The sequence below is a fragment of the Diorhabda sublineata genome, chromosome 8 (genome assembly GCF_026230105.1).
Source record: "Diorhabda sublineata isolate icDioSubl1.1 chromosome 8, icDioSubl1.1, whole genome shotgun sequence".
Taxonomy (NCBI): domain Eukaryota; kingdom Metazoa; phylum Arthropoda; class Insecta; order Coleoptera; family Chrysomelidae; genus Diorhabda; species Diorhabda sublineata.
Genome location: NC_079481.1, coordinates 31,287,882 through 31,307,620, shown reverse-complemented (window position 1 = coordinate 31,307,620; position 19,739 = coordinate 31,287,882). Strand labels below are relative to the sequence as shown.

The 19,739-nt window shown below is 32.3% G+C and overlaps 2 protein-coding genes across 2 annotated transcripts in view; both read right to left on the bottom strand.

The window, feature by feature from the left end:
* Positions 1-1,159: 1,159 nt before the first annotated feature.
* On the bottom strand, positions 1,160-13,601 carry LOC130447266 (muscle-specific protein 20). The gene is made up of 3 exons (XM_056783983.1): positions 13,435-13,601; positions 12,717-12,928; positions 1,160-1,563 (listed from the first exon to the last, which is right to left on the bottom strand). The coding sequence occupies exons 1-3, from the start codon at positions 13,462-13,464 to the stop codon at positions 1,251-1,253; spliced, it is 555 nt and encodes a 184-aa protein (XP_056639961.1). The 5' UTR covers positions 13,465-13,601; the 3' UTR covers positions 1,160-1,250.
* A 4,182-nt stretch (positions 13,602-17,783) lies between these two features.
* The window catches only part of LOC130447263 (paired mesoderm homeobox protein 2A-like), a 59,749-nt gene continuing 57,793 nt past the window's right edge, over positions 17,784-19,739 (bottom strand). Inside the window, exon 4 of the mRNA XM_056783981.1 lies at positions 17,784-18,052. Within this exon, the coding sequence (XP_056639959.1) occupies positions 17,784-18,052 (269 nt within the window). The remainder of the gene's footprint in view (positions 18,053-19,739) is intronic.

Below are 19,739 nucleotides of genomic sequence, written 5' to 3'. Positions count from 1 at the left end.
ACTTAAATAGAATGTTCAAATAGTCCTTAATAAGTATCATGTTTGATGAAATTAAATACAGGAAACTCTTCATTTAATAACAAATAGTTTTAAAGCTGAAGTATAGATGTCACTGTAATTTATATAATTATTTAAATAAATGACTATATTTTGCATTAATACAACTGATAATAAACAGTAATATATTTTTAGAATCATATTTCATATTGAATCAATATATTTACTTTTCTTATTAATATTAAATGAAAAATTGAATCTTTTTTCTACCATCGCCCTATCTAGTGTTTAATTTATAAAATTAAAAAATTAAGACATGTTATTTTCATTATATTTACGAATAAAATAAAACATTTTGGAGTATAATGAATTTTCTTCAAAGTTTTGATTCCTATAAATGTGATTTAACGATTTTACTTCGTTTTTTGTAACGATCTATTTTTACATCCACCCACTTTCCAAATTCAAGCCAAAGTATTTACGTTTCATGTAATGTTTGTAGGAACGAGACACACCCGTATTAGGTGTTATATAAGTATCGCATCTATTTTTAGAATTGGTTATTATCAAAACATTTTCGAATATCTGTTTTATTCGCTCCGTAGACCGTAAAAAAATAATTCTGCATATCTCATATTAATAGCACGGATAATATTATTATAATTTATTATGTAAACATCAATCACAGACATTCGGCAACATCGTGATTACGTTGGAAAGTAGTAGTGGATAATGTCGTGAATAAACTGTAATCTTTTTAGAAATAAATATCGATTTTTCATCAGAAAATAATACTTTAGACTTTAAAATTTTATCGATAGTTTCTATTGTATGGATATTTGTTAAAACCATAGAAATATGACAGGTAGAGTACGCGTACTATACGTGAAGCTATTAGGAGTATCAGGACTTCAGAAAGAGAGAGAGAGAGAAGATGACTTTCCGTTGAATCAGTTAAATCAGAATCACGCATATACAGTACGTAAAGAAATAAAGTGATAGAAATAGATAAATGATTTTTATTATTATATTTATCTATAGATGCCTAGTCTATCTGTAATATTTCTATGGTAATATCAAGTAACTGACAGATGATTGCGTGATTGCCAGGTTATATTATAAGTATTAAATTTAATAACAAACTATAATAAAACAATAAAAATCCGTTGTAAAATAAAATTTATTAATTCATTTAGATGACAGTTACCTATGTAAGTTAAAAAAATAAAAAACGAATGGCATTATTGAACAAATTACTTTCCAAGGATGATTTTACGTCCAGCGCCGATGTTTTGACCGGCTTGAGTAGCTCCTTTATTTTGACCGGCTTGAAGACCGATGATACTTTCACCAGCTCTAAGTTGTTCTTCGGTGAATTCTCTCTTGTTTTCGTCGGCGGGTTTGGGTCCTAGATAAGGTCCTTTCCATTCAGGGTGTTTGTAGGTCTGTCTACCCAGAGCGAAAAGCGTATTGGTCACTTGAGCTATGTCTTTCTTTTCCCACAGATCCACAGTTTGGAATACGTCGATGTCAGCTACGCCGTAATTTTTGATGGCTTGCTGGAAGCTGAAAAACGAATAAAGAAATTATGTCAGACCTTTCCAAAGGCTTTTGCTACGTCCAACAAGTCAGCAGAACTGTTTTTTTGATTTTTAAATGTCTGTTTTTGGGATAGCTACGACGCTTACTCTTTAAAAAGCTTTCGTAAGAACCTACTACAGACAAATCGTATCCTGGATATTTTTTTTTGAGTTTAACTTCGTTTATATTGAATATAAATTCGTAAATTTCTTTTTTAAGCTTCAAACACGCTTAGTTTGACCATTATTAGTACCAAAACAAGTTTATCAACTTATCTAATAACTAAAAATAAAAAAAACGATTGTTTTTGAAACTGATAGTTTTTCTAATAATTATGAAAATTCCACAAACGTTTCTATAAATAAATATTTTGTTGAAAGCACGTATTTAATTTTAGATTGAAGCTTGGTTTTCAGGCGCGTAGTTAAAACAGAATTCCAGCGATAATATTTATTCAACACGGCATAAAATAATTAAAATAGATTTTATTTATTGGATTAAATCGTGTTTTGATTTCAACCAAAACATTGGAATGTTATAACAATCGATTAATCGATATTTTCGATTGTAGAGATTTCGAAATAATGAACGTTTTCCAGATTTTCCTTCGGGCTGCAATCGCAATTTTTTTATTTTTATTTGCTGCATCAGTCATTTTGTTAATTTCCTATTTATTTTTTTCATATCTTACAGAACTTGGTGATAATTTAGATAAAAAATTGTAGCTTATTAACAGAAGTTTCAGCTTAGGAGTTGAAAAAAACTGGAGGAAGATCGAATAAGAAACTGTTTGAAAGTTCAGATGAAAAATTGTAGCTTATTAACAGAAGTTTCAGCTTCGGATTTAACAAAAACTGTTGGAAGATCGAATAAGAAACTGTTTGAAAGTTTAGATGAAAAATTGTAGCTTATTAACAGAAGTTTCAGCTTCGGATTTGACAAAAACTGTTGGAAGATCGAATAAGAAACTGTTTGAAAGTTCAGATGAAAAATTGTAGCTTATTAACAGAAGTTTCAGCTTCGGATTTGACAAAAACTGTTGGAAGATCGAATAAGAAACTGTTTGAAAGTTTAGATGAAAAATTGTAGCTTATTAACAGAAGTTTCAGCTTCGGATTTGACAAAAACTGGAGGAAGATCGAATAAGAAACTGTTTGAAAGTTCAGATGAAAAATTGTAGCTTATTAACAGAAGTTTCAGCTTCGGATTTGACAAAAACTGTTGGAAGATCGAATAAGAAACTGTTTGAAAGTTCAGATGAAAAATTGTAGCTTATTAACAGAAGTTTTAGCTTCGGATTTGACAAAAACTGTTGGAAGATCGAATAAGAAACTGTTTGAAAGTTCAGATGAAAAATTGTAGCTTATTAACAGAAGTTTCAGCTTCGGATTTAACAAAAACTGTTGGAAGATCGAATAAGAAACTGTTTGAAAGTTTAGATGAAAAATTGTAGCTTATTAACAGAAGTTTCAGCTTCGGATTTGACAAAAACTGTTGGAAGATCGAATAAGAAACTGTTTGAAAGTTCAGATGAAAAATTGTAGCTTATTAACAGAAGTTTCAGCTTCGGATTTAACAAAAACTGTTGGAAGATCGAATAAGAAACTGTTTGAAAGTTTAGATGAAAAATTGTAGCTTATTAACAGAAGTTTCAGCTTCGGATTTGACAAAAACTGGAGGAAGATCGAGTAAGAAACTGTTTGAAAGTTCAGATGAAAAATTGTAGCTTATTAACAGAAGTTTCAGCTTCGGATTTAACAAAAACTGTTGGAAGATCGAATAAGAAACTGTTTGAAAGTTTAGATGAAAAATTGTAGCTTATTAACAGAAGTTTTAGCTTCGGATTTGACAAAAACTGTTGAAAGATCGAATAAGAAACTGTTTGAAAGTTTAGATGAAAAATTGTAGCTTATTAACAGAAGTTTCAGCTTCGGATTTGACAAAAACTGGAGGAAGATCGAATAAGAAACTGTTTGAAAGTTTAGATGAAAAATTGTAGCTTATTAACAGAAGTTTCAGCTTCGGATTTGACAAAAACTGGAGGAAGATCGAATAAGAAACTGTTTGAAAGTTCAGATGAAAAATTGTAGCTTATTAACAGAAGTTTCAGCTTCGGATTTGACAAAAACTGGAGGAAGATCGAATAAGAAACTGTTTGAAAGTTTAGATGAAAAATTGTAGCTTATTAACAGAAGTTTCAGCTTCGGATTTGACAAAAACTGGAGGAAGATCGAATAAGAAACTGTTTGAAAGTTTAGATGAAAAATTGTAGCTTATTAACAGAAGTTTTAGCTTCGGATTTGACAAAAACTGTTGAAAGATCGAATAAGAAACTGTTTGAAAGTTTAGATGAAAAATTGTAGCTTATTAACAGAAGTTTCACCTTAGGAGTTGACAAAGACTGGAGGAAGATCGAATAAGAAACTGTTTGAAAGTTTAGATGAAAAATTGTAGCTTATTAACAGAAGTTTCAGCTTAGGAGTTGACAAAAACTGGAGGAAGATCGAATAAGAAACTGTTTGAAAGTTTAGATGAAAAATTGTAGCTTATTAAGAGAAGTTTCAGCTTAGGAGTTGACAAAAACTGGAGGAAGATCGAATAAGAAACTGTTTGAAAGTTTAGATGAAAAATTGTAGCTTATTAACAGAAGTTTCAGCTTCGGATTTGACAAAAACTGTTGAAAGATCAAATAAGAAACTGTTTGAAAGTTTAGATGAAAAATTGTAGCTTATTAACAGAAGTTTTAGCTTCGGATTTGACAAAAACTGTTGAAAGATCAAATAAGAAACTGTTTGAAAGTTTAGATGAAAAATTGTAGCTTATTAACAGAAGTTTTAGCTTCGGATTTGACAAAAACTGTTGAAAGATCGAATAAGAAACTGTTTGAAAGTTTAGATGAAAAATTGTAGCTTATTAACAGAAGTTTCAGCTTCGGATTTGACAAAAACTGTTGGAAGATCGAATAAGAAACTGTTTGAAAGTTCAGATGAAAAATTGTAGCTTATTAACAGAAGTTTCAGCTTCGGATTTGACAAAAACTGTTGGAAGATCGAATAAGAAACTGTTTGAAAGTTTAGATGAAAAATTGTAGCTTATTAACAGAAGTTTTAGCTTCGGATTTGACAAAAACTGTTGAAAGATCGAATAAGAAATTGTTTGAAAGTTTAGATGAAAAATTGTAGCTTATTAACAGAAGTTTTAGCTTCGGAATTTGACAAAAACTGTTGAAAGATCGAATAAGAAACTGTTTGAAAGTTTAGATGAAAAATTGTAGCTTATTAACAGAAGTTTCAGCTTCGGATTTGACAAAAACTGTTGGAAGATCGAATAAGAAACTGTTTGAAAGTTTAGATGAAAAATTGTAGCTTATTAACAGAAGTTTTAGCTTCGGATTTGACAAAAACTGTTGAAAGGTCGAATAAGAAACTGTTTGAAAGTTTAGATGAAAAATTGTAGCTTATTAACAGAAGTTTCAGCTTCGGATTTGACAAAAACTGGAGGAAGATCGAATAAGAAACTGTTTGAAAGTTTAGATGAAAAATTGTAGCTTATTAACAGAAGTTTCAGCTTCGGATTTGACAAAAACTGTTGGAAGATCGAATAAGAAACTGTTTGAAAGTTTAGATGAAAAATTGTAGCTTATTAACAGAAGTTTTAGCTTCGGATTTGACAAAAACTGTTGAAAGATCGAATAAGAAACTGTTTGAAAGTTTAGATGAAAAATTGTAGCTTATTAACAGAAGTTTCAGCTTCGGATTTGACAAAAACTGGAGGAAGATCGAATAAGAAACTGTTTGAAAGTTTAGATGAAAAATTGTAGCTTATTAACAGAAGTTTCAGCTTCGGATTTGACAAAAACTGTTGAAAGATCGAATAAGAAACTGTTTGAAAGTTTAGATGAAAAATTGTAGCTTATTAACAGAAGTTTCAGCTTCGGATTTAACAAAAACTGTTGGAAGATCGAATAAGAAACTGTTTGAAAGTTTAGATGAAAAATTGTAGCTTATTAACAGAAGTTTCAGCTTAGGAGTTGACAAAAACTGGAGGAAGATCGAATAAGAAACTGTTTGAAAGTTTAGATGAAAAATTGTAGCTTATTAACAGAAGTTTCAGCTTAGGAGTTGACAAAAACTGGAGGAAGATCGAATAAGAAACTGTTTGAAAGTTTAGATGAAAAATTGTAGCTTATTAACAGAAGTTTCAGCTTCGGATTTAACAAAAACTGTTGGAAGATCGAATAAGAAACTGTTTGAAAGTTCAGATGAAAAATTGTAGCTTATTAACAGAAGTTTCAGCTTCGGATTTAACAAAAACTGTTGGAAGATCGAATAAGAAACTGTTTGAAAGTTTAGATGAAAAATTGTAGCTTATTAACAGAAGTTTCACCTTAGGAGTTGACAAAAACTGGAGGAAGATCGAATAAGAAACTGTTTGAAAGTTTAGATGAAAAATTGTAGCTTATTAACAGAAGTTTCAGCTTAGGAGTTGACAAAAACTGGAGGAAGATCGAATAAGAAACTGTTTGAAAGTTTAGACGAAAAATTGTAGCTTATTAACAGAAGTTTCACCTTAGGAGTTGACAAAAACTGGAGGAAGATCGAATAAGAAACTGTTTGAAAGTTTAGATGAAAAATTGTAGCTTATTAACAGAAGTTTCAGCTTCGGATTTAACAAAAACTGTTGGAAGATCGAATAAGAAACTGTTTGAAAGTTCAGATGAAAAATTGTAGCTTATTAACAGAAGTTTCAGCTTCGGATTTAACAAAAACTGTTGGAAGATCGAATAAGAAACTGTTTGAAAGTTTAGATGAAAAATTGTAGCTTATTAACAGAAGTTTCAGCTTAGGAGTTGACAAAAACTGGAGGAAGATCGAATAAGAAACTGTTTGAAAGTTTAGACGAAAAATTGTAGCTTATTAACAGAAGTTTCACCTTAGGAGTTGACAAAAACTGGAGGAAGATCGAATAAGAAACTGTTTGAAAGTTTAGATGAAAAATTGTAGCTTATTAACAGAAGTTTCAGCTTAGGAGTTGACAAAAACTGGAGGAAGATCGAATAAGAAACTGTTTGAAAGTTTAGATGAAAAATTGTAGCTTATTAACAGAAGTTTTAGCTTCGGATTTGACAAAAACTGTTGAAAGATCGAATAAGAAACTGTTTGAAAGTTTAGATGAAAAATTGTAGCTTATTAACAGAAGTTTCAGCTTCGGATTTGACAAAAACTGGAGGAAGATCGAATAAGAAACTGTTTGAAAGTTTAGATGAAAAATTGTAGCTTATTAACAGAAGTTTCAGCTTCGGATTTGACAAAAACTGGAGGAAGATCGAATAAGAAACTGTTTGAAAGTTTAGATGAAAAATTGTAGCTTATTAACAGAAGTTTCAGCTTCGGATTTGACAAAAACTGTTGGAAGATCGAATAAGAAACTGTTTGAAAGTTTAGACGAAAAATTGTAGCTTATTAACAGAAGTTTCAGCTTAGGAGTTGACAAAAACTGGAGGAAGATCGAATAAGAAACTATTTGAAAGTTTAGACGAAAAATTGTAGCTTATTAACAGAAGTTTCACCTTAGGAGTTGACAAAAACTGGAGGAAGATCGAATAAGAAACTGTTTGAAAGTTTAGATGAAAAATTGTAGCTTATTAACAGAAGTTTCAGCTTAGGAGTTGACAAAAACTGGAGGAAGATCGAATAAGAAACTGTTTGAAAGTTTAGATGAAAAATTGTAGCTTATTAACAGAAGTTTTAGCTTCGGATTTGACAAAAACTGTTGAAAGATCGAATAAGAAACTGTTTGAAAGTTTAGATGAAAAATTGTAGCTTATTAACAGAAGTTTCAGCTTCGGATTTGACAAAAACTGGAGGAAGATCGAATAAGAAACTGTTTGAAAGTTTAGATGAAAAATTGTAGCTTATTAACAGAAGTTTCAGCTTCGGATTTGACAAAAACTGGAGGAAGATCGAATAAGAAACTGTTTGAAAGTTTAGATGAAAAATTGTAGCTTATTAACAGAAGTTTCAGCTTCGGATTTGACAAAAACTGTTGGAAGATCGAATAAGAAACTGTTTGAAAGTTTAGACGAAAAATTGTAGCTTATTAACAGAAGTTTCAGCTTAGGAGTTGACAAAAACTGGAGGAAGATCGAATAAGAAACTGTTTGAAAGTTTAGACGAAAAATTGTAGCTTATTAACAGAAGTTTCACCTTAGGAGTTGACAAAAACTGGAGGAAGATCGAATAAGAAACTGTTTGAAAGTTTAGATGAAAAATTGTAGCTTATTAACAGAAGTTTCAGCTTAGGAGTTGACAAAAACTGGAGGAAGATCGAATAAGAAACTGTTTGAAAGTTTAGATGAAAAATTGTAGCTTATTAACAGAAGTTTTAGCTTCGGATTTGACAAAAACTGTTGAAAGATCGAATAAGAAACTGTTTGAAAGTTTAGATGAAAAATTGTAGCTTATTAACAGAAGTTTCAGCTTCGGATTTGACAAAAACTGGAGGAAGATCGAATAAGAAACTGTTTGAAAGTTTAGATGAAAAATTGTAGCTTATTAACAGAAGTTTCAGCTTCGGATTTAACAAAAACTGTTGGAAGATCGAATAAGAAACTGTTTGAAAGTTCAGATGAAAAATTGTAGCTTATTAACAGAAGTTTCAGCTTCGGATTTAACAAAAACTGTTGGAAGATCGAATAAGAAACTGTTTGAAAGTTTAGATGAAAAATTGTAGCTTATTAACAGAAGTTTTAGCTTCGGATTTGACAAAAACTGTTGAAAGATCGAATAAGAAACTGTTTGAAAGTTTAGATGAAAAATTGTAGCTTATTAACAGAAGTTTCAGCTTCGGATTTGACAAAAACTGGAGGAAGATCGAATAAGAAACTGTTTGAAAGTTTAGATGAAAAATTGTAGCTTATTAACAGAAGTTTCAGCTTCGGATTTAACAAAAACTGTTGGAAGATCGAATAAGAAACTGTTTGAAAGTTCAGATGAAAAATTGTAGCTTATTAACAGAAGTTTCAGCTTCGGATTTAACAAAAACTGTTGGAAGATCGAATAAGAAACTGTTTGAAAGTTTAGATGAAAAATTGTAGCTTATTAACAGAAGTTTCACCTTAGGAGTTGACAAAAACTGGAGGAAGATCGAATAAGAAACTGTTTGAAAGTTTAGATGAAAAATTGTAGCTTATTAACAGAAGTTTCAGCTTAGGAGTTGACAAAAACTGGAGGAAGATCGAATAAGAAACTGTTTGAAAGTTTAGACGAAAAATTGTAGCTTATTAACAGAAGTTTCACCTTAGGAGTTGACAAAAACTGGAGGAAGATCGAATAAGAAACTGTTTGAAAGTTTAGATGAAAAATTGTAGCTTATTAACAGAAGTTTCAGCTTCGGATTTAACAAAAACTGTTGGAAGATCGAATAAGAAACTGTTTGAAAGTTCAGATGAAAAATTGTAGCTTATTAACAGAAGTTTCAGCTTCGGATTTAACAAAAACTGTTGGAAGATCGAATAAGAAACTGTTTGAAAGTTTAGATGAAAAATTGTAGCTTATTAACAGAAGTTTCAGCTTAGGAGTTGACAAAAACTGGAGGAAGATCGAATAAGAAACTGTTTGAAAGTTTAGACGAAAAATTGTAGCTTATTAACAGAAGTTTCACCTTAGGAGTTGACAAAAACTGGAGGAAGATCGAATAAGAAACTGTTTGAAAGTTTAGATGAAAAATTGTAGCTTATTAACAGAAGTTTCAGCTTAGGAGTTGACAAAAACTGGAGGAAGATCGAATAAGAAACTGTTTGAAAGTTTAGATGAAAAATTGTAGCTTATTAACAGAAGTTTTAGCTTCGGATTTGACAAAAACTGTTGAAAGATCGAATAAGAAACTGTTTGAAAGTTTAGATGAAAAATTGTAGCTTATTAACAGAAGTTTCAGCTTCGGATTTGACAAAAACTGGAGGAAGATCGAATAAGAAACTGTTTGAAAGTTTAGATGAAAAATTGTAGCTTATTAACAGAAGTTTCAGCTTCGGATTTGACAAAAACTGGAGGAAGATCGAATAAGAAACTGTTTGAAAGTTTAGATGAAAAATTGTAGCTTATTAACAGAAGTTTCAGCTTCGGATTTGACAAAAACTGTTGGAAGATCGAATAAGAAACTGTTTGAAAGTTTAGACGAAAAATTGTAGCTTATTAACAGAAGTTTCAGCTTCGGATTTGACAAAAACTGGAGGAAGATCGAATAAGAAACTGTTTGAAAGTTTAGATGAAAAATTGTAGCTTATTAACAGAAGTTTCAGCTTAGGAGTTGACAAAAACTGGAGGAAGATCGAATAAGAAACTGTTTGAAAGTTTAGATGAAAAATTGTAGCTTATTAACAGAAGTTTCAGCTTAGGAGTTGACAAAAACTGGAGGAAGATCGAATAAGAAACTGTTTGAAAGTTTAGATGAAAAATTGTAGCTTATTAACAGAAGTTTTAGCTTCGGATTTGACAAAAACTGGAGGAAGATCGAATAAGAAACTGTTTGAAAGTTTAGATGAAAAATTGTAGCTTATTAACAGAAGTTTCAGCTTAGGAGTTGACAAAAACTGGAGGAAGATCGAATAAGAAACTGTTTGAAAGTTTAGATGAAAAATTGTAGCTTATTAACAGAAGTTTTAGCTTCGGATTTGACAAAAACTGTTGAAAGATCGAATAAGAAACTGTTTGAAAGTTTAGATGAAAAATTGTAGCTTATTAACAGAAGTTTCAGCTTCGGATTTGACAAAAACTGGAGGAAGATCGAATAAGAAACTGTTTGAAAGTTTAGATGAAAAATTGTAGCTTATTAACAGAAGTTTCAGCTTCGGATTTGACAAAAACTGTTGGAAGATCGAATAAGAAACTGTTTGAAAGTTTAGACGAAAAATTGTAGCTTATTAACAGAAGTTTCAGCTTAGGAGTTGACAAAAACTGGAGGAAGATCGAATAAGAAACTGTTTGAAAGTTTAGACGAAAAATTGTAGCTTATTAACAGAAGTTTCACCTTAGGAGTTGACAAAAACTGGAGGAAGATCGAATAAGAAACTGTTTGAAAGTTTAGATGAAAAATTGTAGCTTATTAACAGAAGTTTCAGCTTAGGAGTTGACAAAAACTGGAGGAAGATCGAATAAGAAACTGTTTGAAAGTTTAGATGAAAAATTGTAGCTTATTAACAGAAGTTTTAGCTTCGGATTTGACAAAAACTGTTGAAAGATCGAATAAGAAACTGTTTGAAAGTTTAGATGAAAAATTGTAGCTTATTAACAGAAGTTTCAGCTTCGGATTTGACAAAAACTGGAGGAAGATCGAATAAGAAACTGTTTGAAAGTTTAGATGAAAAATTGTAGCTTATTAACAGAAGTTTCAGCTTCGGATTTGACAAAAACTGGAGGAAGATCGAATAAGAAACTGTTTGAAAGTTTAGATGAAAAATTGTAGCTTATTAACAGAAGTTTCAGCTTCGGATTTGACAAAAACTGTTGGAAGATCGAATAAGAAACTGTTTGAAAGTTTAGACGAAAAATTGTAGCTTATTAACAGAAGTTTCAGCTTAGGAGTTGACAAAAACTGGAGGAAGATCGAATAAGAAACTGTTTGAAAGTTTAGACGAAAAATTGTAGCTTATTAACAGAAGTTTCACCTTAGGAGTTGACAAAAACTGGAGGAAGATCGAATAAGAAACTGTTTGAAAGTTTAGATGAAAAATTGTAGCTTATTAACAGAAGTTTCAGCTTAGGAGTTGACAAAAACTGGAGGAAGATCGAATAAGAAACTGTTTGAAAGTTTAGATGAAAAATTGTAGCTTATTAACAGAAGTTTTAGCTTCGGATTTGACAAAAACTGTTGAAAGATCGAATAAGAAACTGTTTGAAAGTTTAGATGAAAAATTGTAGCTTATTAACAGAAGTTTCAGCTTCGGATTTGACAAAAACTGGAGGAAGATCGAATAAGAAACTGTTTGAAAGTTTAGATGAAAAATTGTAGCTTATTAACAGAAGTTTCAGCTTCGGATTTGACAAAAACTGGAGGAAGATCGAATAAGAAACTGTTTGAAAGTTTAGATGAAAAATTGTAGCTTATTAACAGAAGTTTCAGCTTCGGATTTGACAAAAACTGGAGGAAGATCGAATAAGAAACTGTTTGAAAGTTTAGACGAAAAATTGTAGCTTATTAACAGAAGTTTCACCTTAGGAGTTGACAAAAACTGGAGGAAGATCGAATAAGAAACTGTTTGAAAGTTTAGATGAAAAATTGTAGCTTATTAACAGAAGTTTCAGCTTAGGAGTTGACAAAAACTGGAGGAAGATCGAATAAGAAACTGTTTGAAAGTTTAGATGAAAAATTGTAGCTTATTAACAGAAGTTTTAGCTTCGGATTTGACAAAAACTGTTGAAAGATCGAATAAGAAACTGTTTGAAAGTTTAGATGAAAAATTGTAGCTTATTAACAGAAGTTTCAGCTTCGGATTTGACAAAAACTGGAGGAAGATCGAATAAGAAACTGTTTGAAAGTTTAGATGAAAAATTGTAGCTTATTAACAGAAGTTTCAGCTTCGGATTTGACAAAAACTGGAGGAAGATCGAATAAGAAACTGTTTGAAAGTTTAGATGAAAAATTGTAGCTTATTAACAGAAGTTTCAGCTTAGGAGTTGACAAAAACTGGAGGAAGATCGAATAAGAAACTGTTTGAAAGTTTAGATGAAAAATTGTAGCTTATTAACAGAAGTTTTAGCTTCGGATTTGACAAAAACTGTTGAAAGATCGAATAAGAAACTGTTTGAAAGTTTGAAAGAGATCCAATAGAAATGTAAACTCGTAATTTCGTCATTTTAGTTTGGAAGTTATGAAGGAGCATCATTATTATCTAAAATATTCCATAATTATCTCTAAATTCAATAATTATCAATCTGTTATTCAGTTTTGACTAGGGACTACGTAAATATTTATCTCAACCGTTTTTGATGATTTGAATTTAATGGACTATGAAATTCGTTGGAAAGATAAAATCAGCGACGTATTTTTAGAAACCGGTTTACATTTTTTGACCGGATTTATTACAAACTAAATATTTCAAATATCATATAACCCCGACGTATTAACTACGAGGAACTTACTTGTTGATGTTTTCCATCATTTTGAATTGTCCGCCAGAGGTGTTGATTTTTGGTACGGATCCCGGCGCCAATTTATTGATAACTTGACAAAGAACTGTACCATCGCGAATGACGTCTTCGTACAATTCACCTGGTGGGAATTTAGCACCAAGTACGGCCTCTATCCACTCTTGAGCTTCTTTGTCTTGTTGGGGGTTGCGTTTGGCGGCGATCTGGAAATTACGGAAGTGAAAACAAAGAAAATATTTGGAAAAATCATTAAAATTTCGAATAATAAACCAGTTAGTTTCATAGACAAATTAGAAATCATACTGGATCAAAATTGAAATTTGTTTTTACTTAAAATGAAAGTTTTTTTTTTAATTTTATCGATTCTTCTTAATGAAGCTAAATTTTCCGAAGAATTAATAATAAAGTTCTTTAGTTTTCGACGTATAAATGATATCGATCATTTCTTTATACTGATGATATTTATATCAATATTCGAAACGTTGTACTTCAATTTTTTTGTAATTTTTTGAACAATAATCAAATAATTCAGCATTTTCATCTATAATTTTGACTTAATTATTAAAATTTATCAGTTAAAACCAAATAAATATTAATTAACGACAATTTTTTCCAATTTTCACGAAATAAGTTACCGAAAAAAACGTTTTTTAATCATTTTCGAGAAATTTTAATCGCTAAAAATGAATATCTTAAACATTATTCTTACCTTGCTGCGGACTTGGCGTTCAAGAGACATTTTGTTTACGTTTATTCACCGATGCTCTAAATTTTCCCACTAACAAAGAACTGAATAAAATTAACGCCGCGACGCTTTTATATCTGCTATCCTTTTTCCGCACAAGTCCCACTCAATCGCGCGTCGTCACACTAATCGGAAAAACAGCGTCGTCGAATATCAGTATATTTAGAAAATTATTCATTCGACTTTTCCAGTTATTATAGAAAATAAAAAATGATATGACGCGACAGAATTAATTTCGATAAACGTCAATTTACTTTAACGACAAATTCCGTATTTAAGGCGGAGGGGTGTATCCAAATTATACATAAGAAACTTCGTATTGTTGCTGATGAGGTCCACAAATATCAAAATTGGTCTACATAACATTTGTTTGTATAGATTGATTTGGTAAAGGTTATTATTAAAGAAATTACGTTTTCAATTTAATTTTGATTTATTTATACACAAAACTTATACATTAGTGGACTAGAAGAAGAATGGGTATGGTAACATTTCGACATTTATCAACATAAGTGTAAATAAGAGTTTCACCAACAAATATTACGAGAGTTGTCCATAAAATAAGGTTATCAAGAAGCTACGAATGTCATTAGATGTAGTTTGACTCATTTTTTCTGAGTTTTGAGTCTCGCGCCCAAAGCTAATTACGTTCAGGGATTCGTTTTATGTACGTATAAAACACGTGAAGTGTATGCTTACAAATGGAACACACCGATCGTCTCCACGCCGGATTATACTGTCTTACATCCCCGTTATAGCCCAGATTTGGCTCCTAGTGATTAATATTTCTTCTTTGAACGAAACAAACACTTGGGAGGGACGCATTTTATGAACGACGCGGAGAAAAGAGGAGAAGTTTTGAGTTTTATTAGACTTTTACGGCCAAGGAGCTACAAATGTCATTATACGTAGTTTGACTCATTTTTTCTGAGTTCCCGCTTCGGTGATTCGTCCACAACGTTCATTCATGTCTTTGTAGCCATTTGAGTCTCGCGCCCAAAGCGAATTACGTTCAGGGATTCGTTTTATGTACGTATAAAACACGTGAAGTGTATGCTTACAAATGGAACACACCGATCGTCTCCACGACAGATTATACTGTCTTACATTCCCGTTATAGCCCAGATTTGGCTCCTAGTGATTAATATTTCTTCTTTGAACGAAACAAACACTTGGGAGGGACGCATTTTATGAACGACGCGGAGAAAAGAGGAGAAGTTTTGAGTTTTATTAGACTTTTACGGCCAAGGAGCTACAAATGTCATTATACGTAGTTTGACTCATTTTCTCTCAGTTCCCGCTTCGGCGAGTCGTCCACAACGTTCATTCTTGTCTTTGTAGCCATTTGAGTGTCGCGCCAAAAGCGAATTAAGTTCATGGATTCGTTTTATGTACGTATAAAACACGTGAAGTGTGTGCTTACAAATGGAGCACACCGATCGTCTCCACGCCAGATTATACTGTCTTACATCCCCGTTACAGCCCAGATTTGGCTCCTAGTGATTAATATTTCTTCTTTGAACGAAACAAACTCTTGGGAGGGACGCATTTTATGAACGACGCGGAGAAAAGAGGAGAAGTTTTGAGTTTTATTCGACTTTTACGGCCAAGGAGCTACAAATGTCATTATACGTAGTTTGACTCATTTTCTCTCAGTTCCCGCTTCGGCGAGTCGTCCACAACGTTCATTCTTGTCTTTGTAGCCATTTGAGTGTCGCGCCAAAAGCGAATTACGTTCAGGGATTCGTTTTATGTACGTATAAAACACGTGAAGTGTATGCTTACAAATGGAACACACCGATCGTGTCCACGACAGATTATACTGTTCCCGTTACAGCCCAGATTTGTCTCCTAGTCATTAACGAGATAAAAGGAGAGGTCTAGGCATAAATAAGATGGTTTATTGTATGTAAAAATGCATTAATCTTAACGCCGATTTAGTCAAAAAATAGAGTTAAGTGTATACTTTCTTTTAATTCGAATAAATGTGTTGTTGGGGGAACCTTATGTTTCGAACAAGTCTCGTACAACAATTTTATGATTAAAACATGTTTTTTCAGTCTTCTGGATGTGAAAATAGTTTTTTTTCCACAATTACAGAGATAAGCTGGAATTAATTGGGTTTTTGAGACGCCGATCATGATAAGAAAAGTAAAGTCGCTCTATCCTGTTTAAGAATTTTCTTCTTCGGTCTATCGAGGGTCAAATATTTCGAAAAAGAGCGGGAAATGGAAGTGAGACCATTTTTCGGGCCTTATTGAAGCGATTTAAGCTAAAATGAAAACCGGATCTATCACTACAGGACCTGACAAAGACCTGTAAAGGTTTACTGATTCAAAAAGTGCTTTTGATTCAGTACAACGCACGTTTTCACATTTCTGTGATAATTAAGATTATGTATGACGGTATTGACCAAATATGGCCGTCAGCCGACATTTTCCTAACCTCAAATTTTAACTTGAAGCAGAAAGGTTGTTATTAGACGTTTATTTTGAGTAGAAAGATTTCAAAAGATGGGAAACTTTTTAGATAACCCCTCGTATGTTTAAATTCACAAAAAAAAGGTAATTCAATGATTACAACACGTCATTAGGAACGACAGAACACGCGGGGAGTGTCATTGCTTGGACTACGATATTGGGGCGGGAAAAATGATCGTTTTTTGAAATGCATTTTTGGTAATCATCTTCTTATTTATTTACACCCATGTTTCTGTTGAATTACTGCATTCAGTTGTGCCTAAATGTACATATATGTACACAATTTACATTCATCGAAAATTTAAAAAAATTCGCGGTATACACTTTTCCACTACCTAATATTTACACATTTTTTGTATTATAAACATAAATGTTCAGATATTATGGAAAATACATTGAAAAAGTATTTTATTCCATACCATAAAATCCCTTTTCGGGTCTAAATCCCCACCGTACTTAAGTATTTCGAATTTCAGAATTTTCCGAACGAAATATATTTTTTTCAGTCAGTACTTAATCAGCAATAATTCGAGACGGCAAATCTCTTAAATTATACGTAAAAAATTGGGTTGAAATGGTCCTAGAAGTACCTGAAAGAAAGAAAGAAAAGAATCCAATGGAGCCAAATCTGGCGATTAGAGTACCCGAGGTTACTTTTGCTTGATTTTTTTCCCTCAAACGTTATTTTTTCCGAAAAAAACCGACGCCTGCAGATGGAACGGTCTTTGGAGCCGGTACTTCCCTTTCAATCCATTGTTTTGATTGTTATTTCGTTTGGGATGTGAATTAATAAATCCACGTTGCGTCCGTGGTTATGAATCGTGGCATCCATCTTGTGCACAGCTTTCCAAATGTCAAAATTTTCATTTTGACATTTGGTCTGTTAGTTCACGCACTTCCGGTCGACAATAATCAACTCTGGGGTATTTTTCAAGCAACTACCGCCATCTATGGGTCAAACTATGTTTCTGTTTAAGAAACTGAAGGATATTAGCTTACGATAGAGGCATTTTGTAAAAAAACTGAGACGTCGAGAGATTTTCTCAAAAATTTTAACCATTTTTGACACGCAGTTTTTATTTGACAATCGTATAAATGAATCCTTGTGAGGATTTTTTTTGAAAATTGAAAATATCGATTATCCAACTGTCTTTGACGCGTCGAGTTCCAAAAAATTTGTTCCAGGACCCAGGACCGTAAACAAAAAAAGTATTTTGCATTTTTTATTCGAAATAAATGTTTTCAACGAATTTCTTCCAAGATACAAACTATTTACTGTATGAAACAAAAAAAAATCAAATGGACCGAATGTAGGATGATGTTTCAAGGACCCAGGACGATCCAACCGGACCGTAAAGCACTTTAAATAAGGACCATTAGGACGTAGATGAATTTTGGGATAAAATACGTCGTTGGGGGGCTTGAACGTGTTAAATATCTATTTTTGAATGATAATAATGAGGTTATGATTTCGAAAAATTCTGTATCGGTGTTTTATGGTATGAAATAAAAACTCATATATAAAACAAATTCTAAAAATCTATTGATTATTTGGTCGTTCGAATGAAACGAATAAAAAAAATTCATATTTTTTCTTTTCGTTAAACACAGACGGACTTTTCTAAACTATCTTCGTATAACCAAATTTCCTAATTTGTGTAATAATATTGATTCTATTCAAGTTTTTTCCAACAAAATATTCCATACTAAACGAGACATGTCTCTTCTTCTAAACTCTTCTTTTTTTTTATCTTTCAAATTCTTCTTTATTGATCCAATTTTAGGTTATGTCAATATTATTACACACGCACGCGCGCACACACAAATAGTTTCTTAGAATAAATGATTCGCCGCCGTCGGTTTTAAATGATCGCCGAGTAAATACGAAGCAGCGCCACCTGTCGCTCCTAAAAGCGACGTGAACGGCGAAGAAAGCGCTGCAGCCGCGGCAGCGGCCACATGCGAATTATGATGCGATTGCAGGTGATTCGGTTGCGATAAAACTTTATTCGCCTGTTGAACTAATAACGCCGTATTGCAGGATTGTGGACTCATCGAGGACCATTTGTTGTTGTTCGAAATTGCTTCTTCGGTCTGTTTACCTGAAATAACAAAAATATTCATTCTACGGGTTTTTATAATACAGAAACAAGTTTTTTCATGTCCAAATAGTCATTTTGTGGTACAACTGCTTAATAATTGAACATCATTGATGCTCGAAGACGTAACCAGTCAACGAATGTTGTTTTTTCGAGCCAAACTCTTTATCTCAACGGTGATTAGTTCAAAAATAGTTGTTCAATAAAAATCTGCTCAAATTTTGCTCCAAAACTCAGATGAAGTCAAGAATTCATATCAGATTGGACACCATTGCGTTAATAACGAAGAAAAATGTGTTTTCGATCATTATTAACTGAATATTGAAGGAAATACAATAAAAACAAAGACTGAAAGGTAAACTAAAACCTGTTTTATACTAAATTTTCCCACCAATAAACCTTCTCCCGCGAAACTTTAATTTCAGCGGGAAAATTTTATTTCGTGCACGTTTTGGTTGCACGTTTTGGTTCTAATTAAGTAGATATTCACTTTTTTTGTCCTGTAATCTTTTAGTTCCTTCGGGAAGTACGATTTTTCATTGAAGATTGACCACTACGTTTTTAAATACGTCTCCGACGCCGAGATTTGCCCAAACCCCATCAATGAGATCCAGTTTGGGGTAGGAAGTCTTATTTTTAGCTCCTCCTTTAAAGATTCTATCGGATTAAGATCAGGATTGTGTGTTGGCTACTCCATAATCGGAAAAACGACTTCTGCACGATTCTGGCGATATGCGGCCTTGCATAAAAGTAAATTCGCGTCTGATGTAGTCGAAATTGCTTCACGAACTACCTCCATAAGCACTCAAACCAGAAATCGCCTTCTTCGGTACACTTTTTTCCTTTGGTTGGTACCATGGAGGTATAACCTGGTCTCATTTAAGAACAGAACAAATTCTCTTGGTTCCAACGTCCAATTCAGATGATCTTTTGCAAAAAGCAGTAGCCGTAGTAAGTTTTGAACCAATCGCACCTCGAATTAATGTTTCTGACACAGTAAAACGGTTGTAAATCCTGGTCCAGGTCGTCTATGAAAGGATTCAGACATTCGCTTGTCTACCAACAGCTCGCCGACTGCAAATTCTCAAATTTTGCTCTAAATTGGACACCATCGCGTTAATAACGAAGAAAAATGTGTTTTCGATCATTATTAACTAAATATTGAAGCAAATACAATAAAAACAAAGACTGAAAGGTAAACTAAAACCTGTTTTATACTAAATTTTCCCACCAATAAACCTTCTCCCGCGAAACTTTAATTTCAGCGGGAAAAAACTCGTCGGCGGGAATCTTATTAGATTTGGTTGTAGATTCCTAAACGATATTTTGAATTAATACGAAAATAATCAATCGATTAACCTAAGAAAACATTTTGGTTGAAAATTGTTTTATTTTGTGCACATCAACCGAAGCGATGTATCAAACAAGATATTCACGGAATCGAAGTAGACAATATCATTTTTATATTCGTATATAAATCCAAAAACCAGCTGGTAAACATCAGAAAGTTTTATATTTATTATTTGTTCATTCTCAATTACTAAATGATTTGCTATTTTCTGTCGTATTTACAGGGATGGATTTCCCACAATTTCGCGATTATTATCATCATTGTTTTAATCCCAATTTTATTTATTTTACAATTATTTCCATTTCCAATGTCCAATTTCCGATATCAGCAGCAATGCGA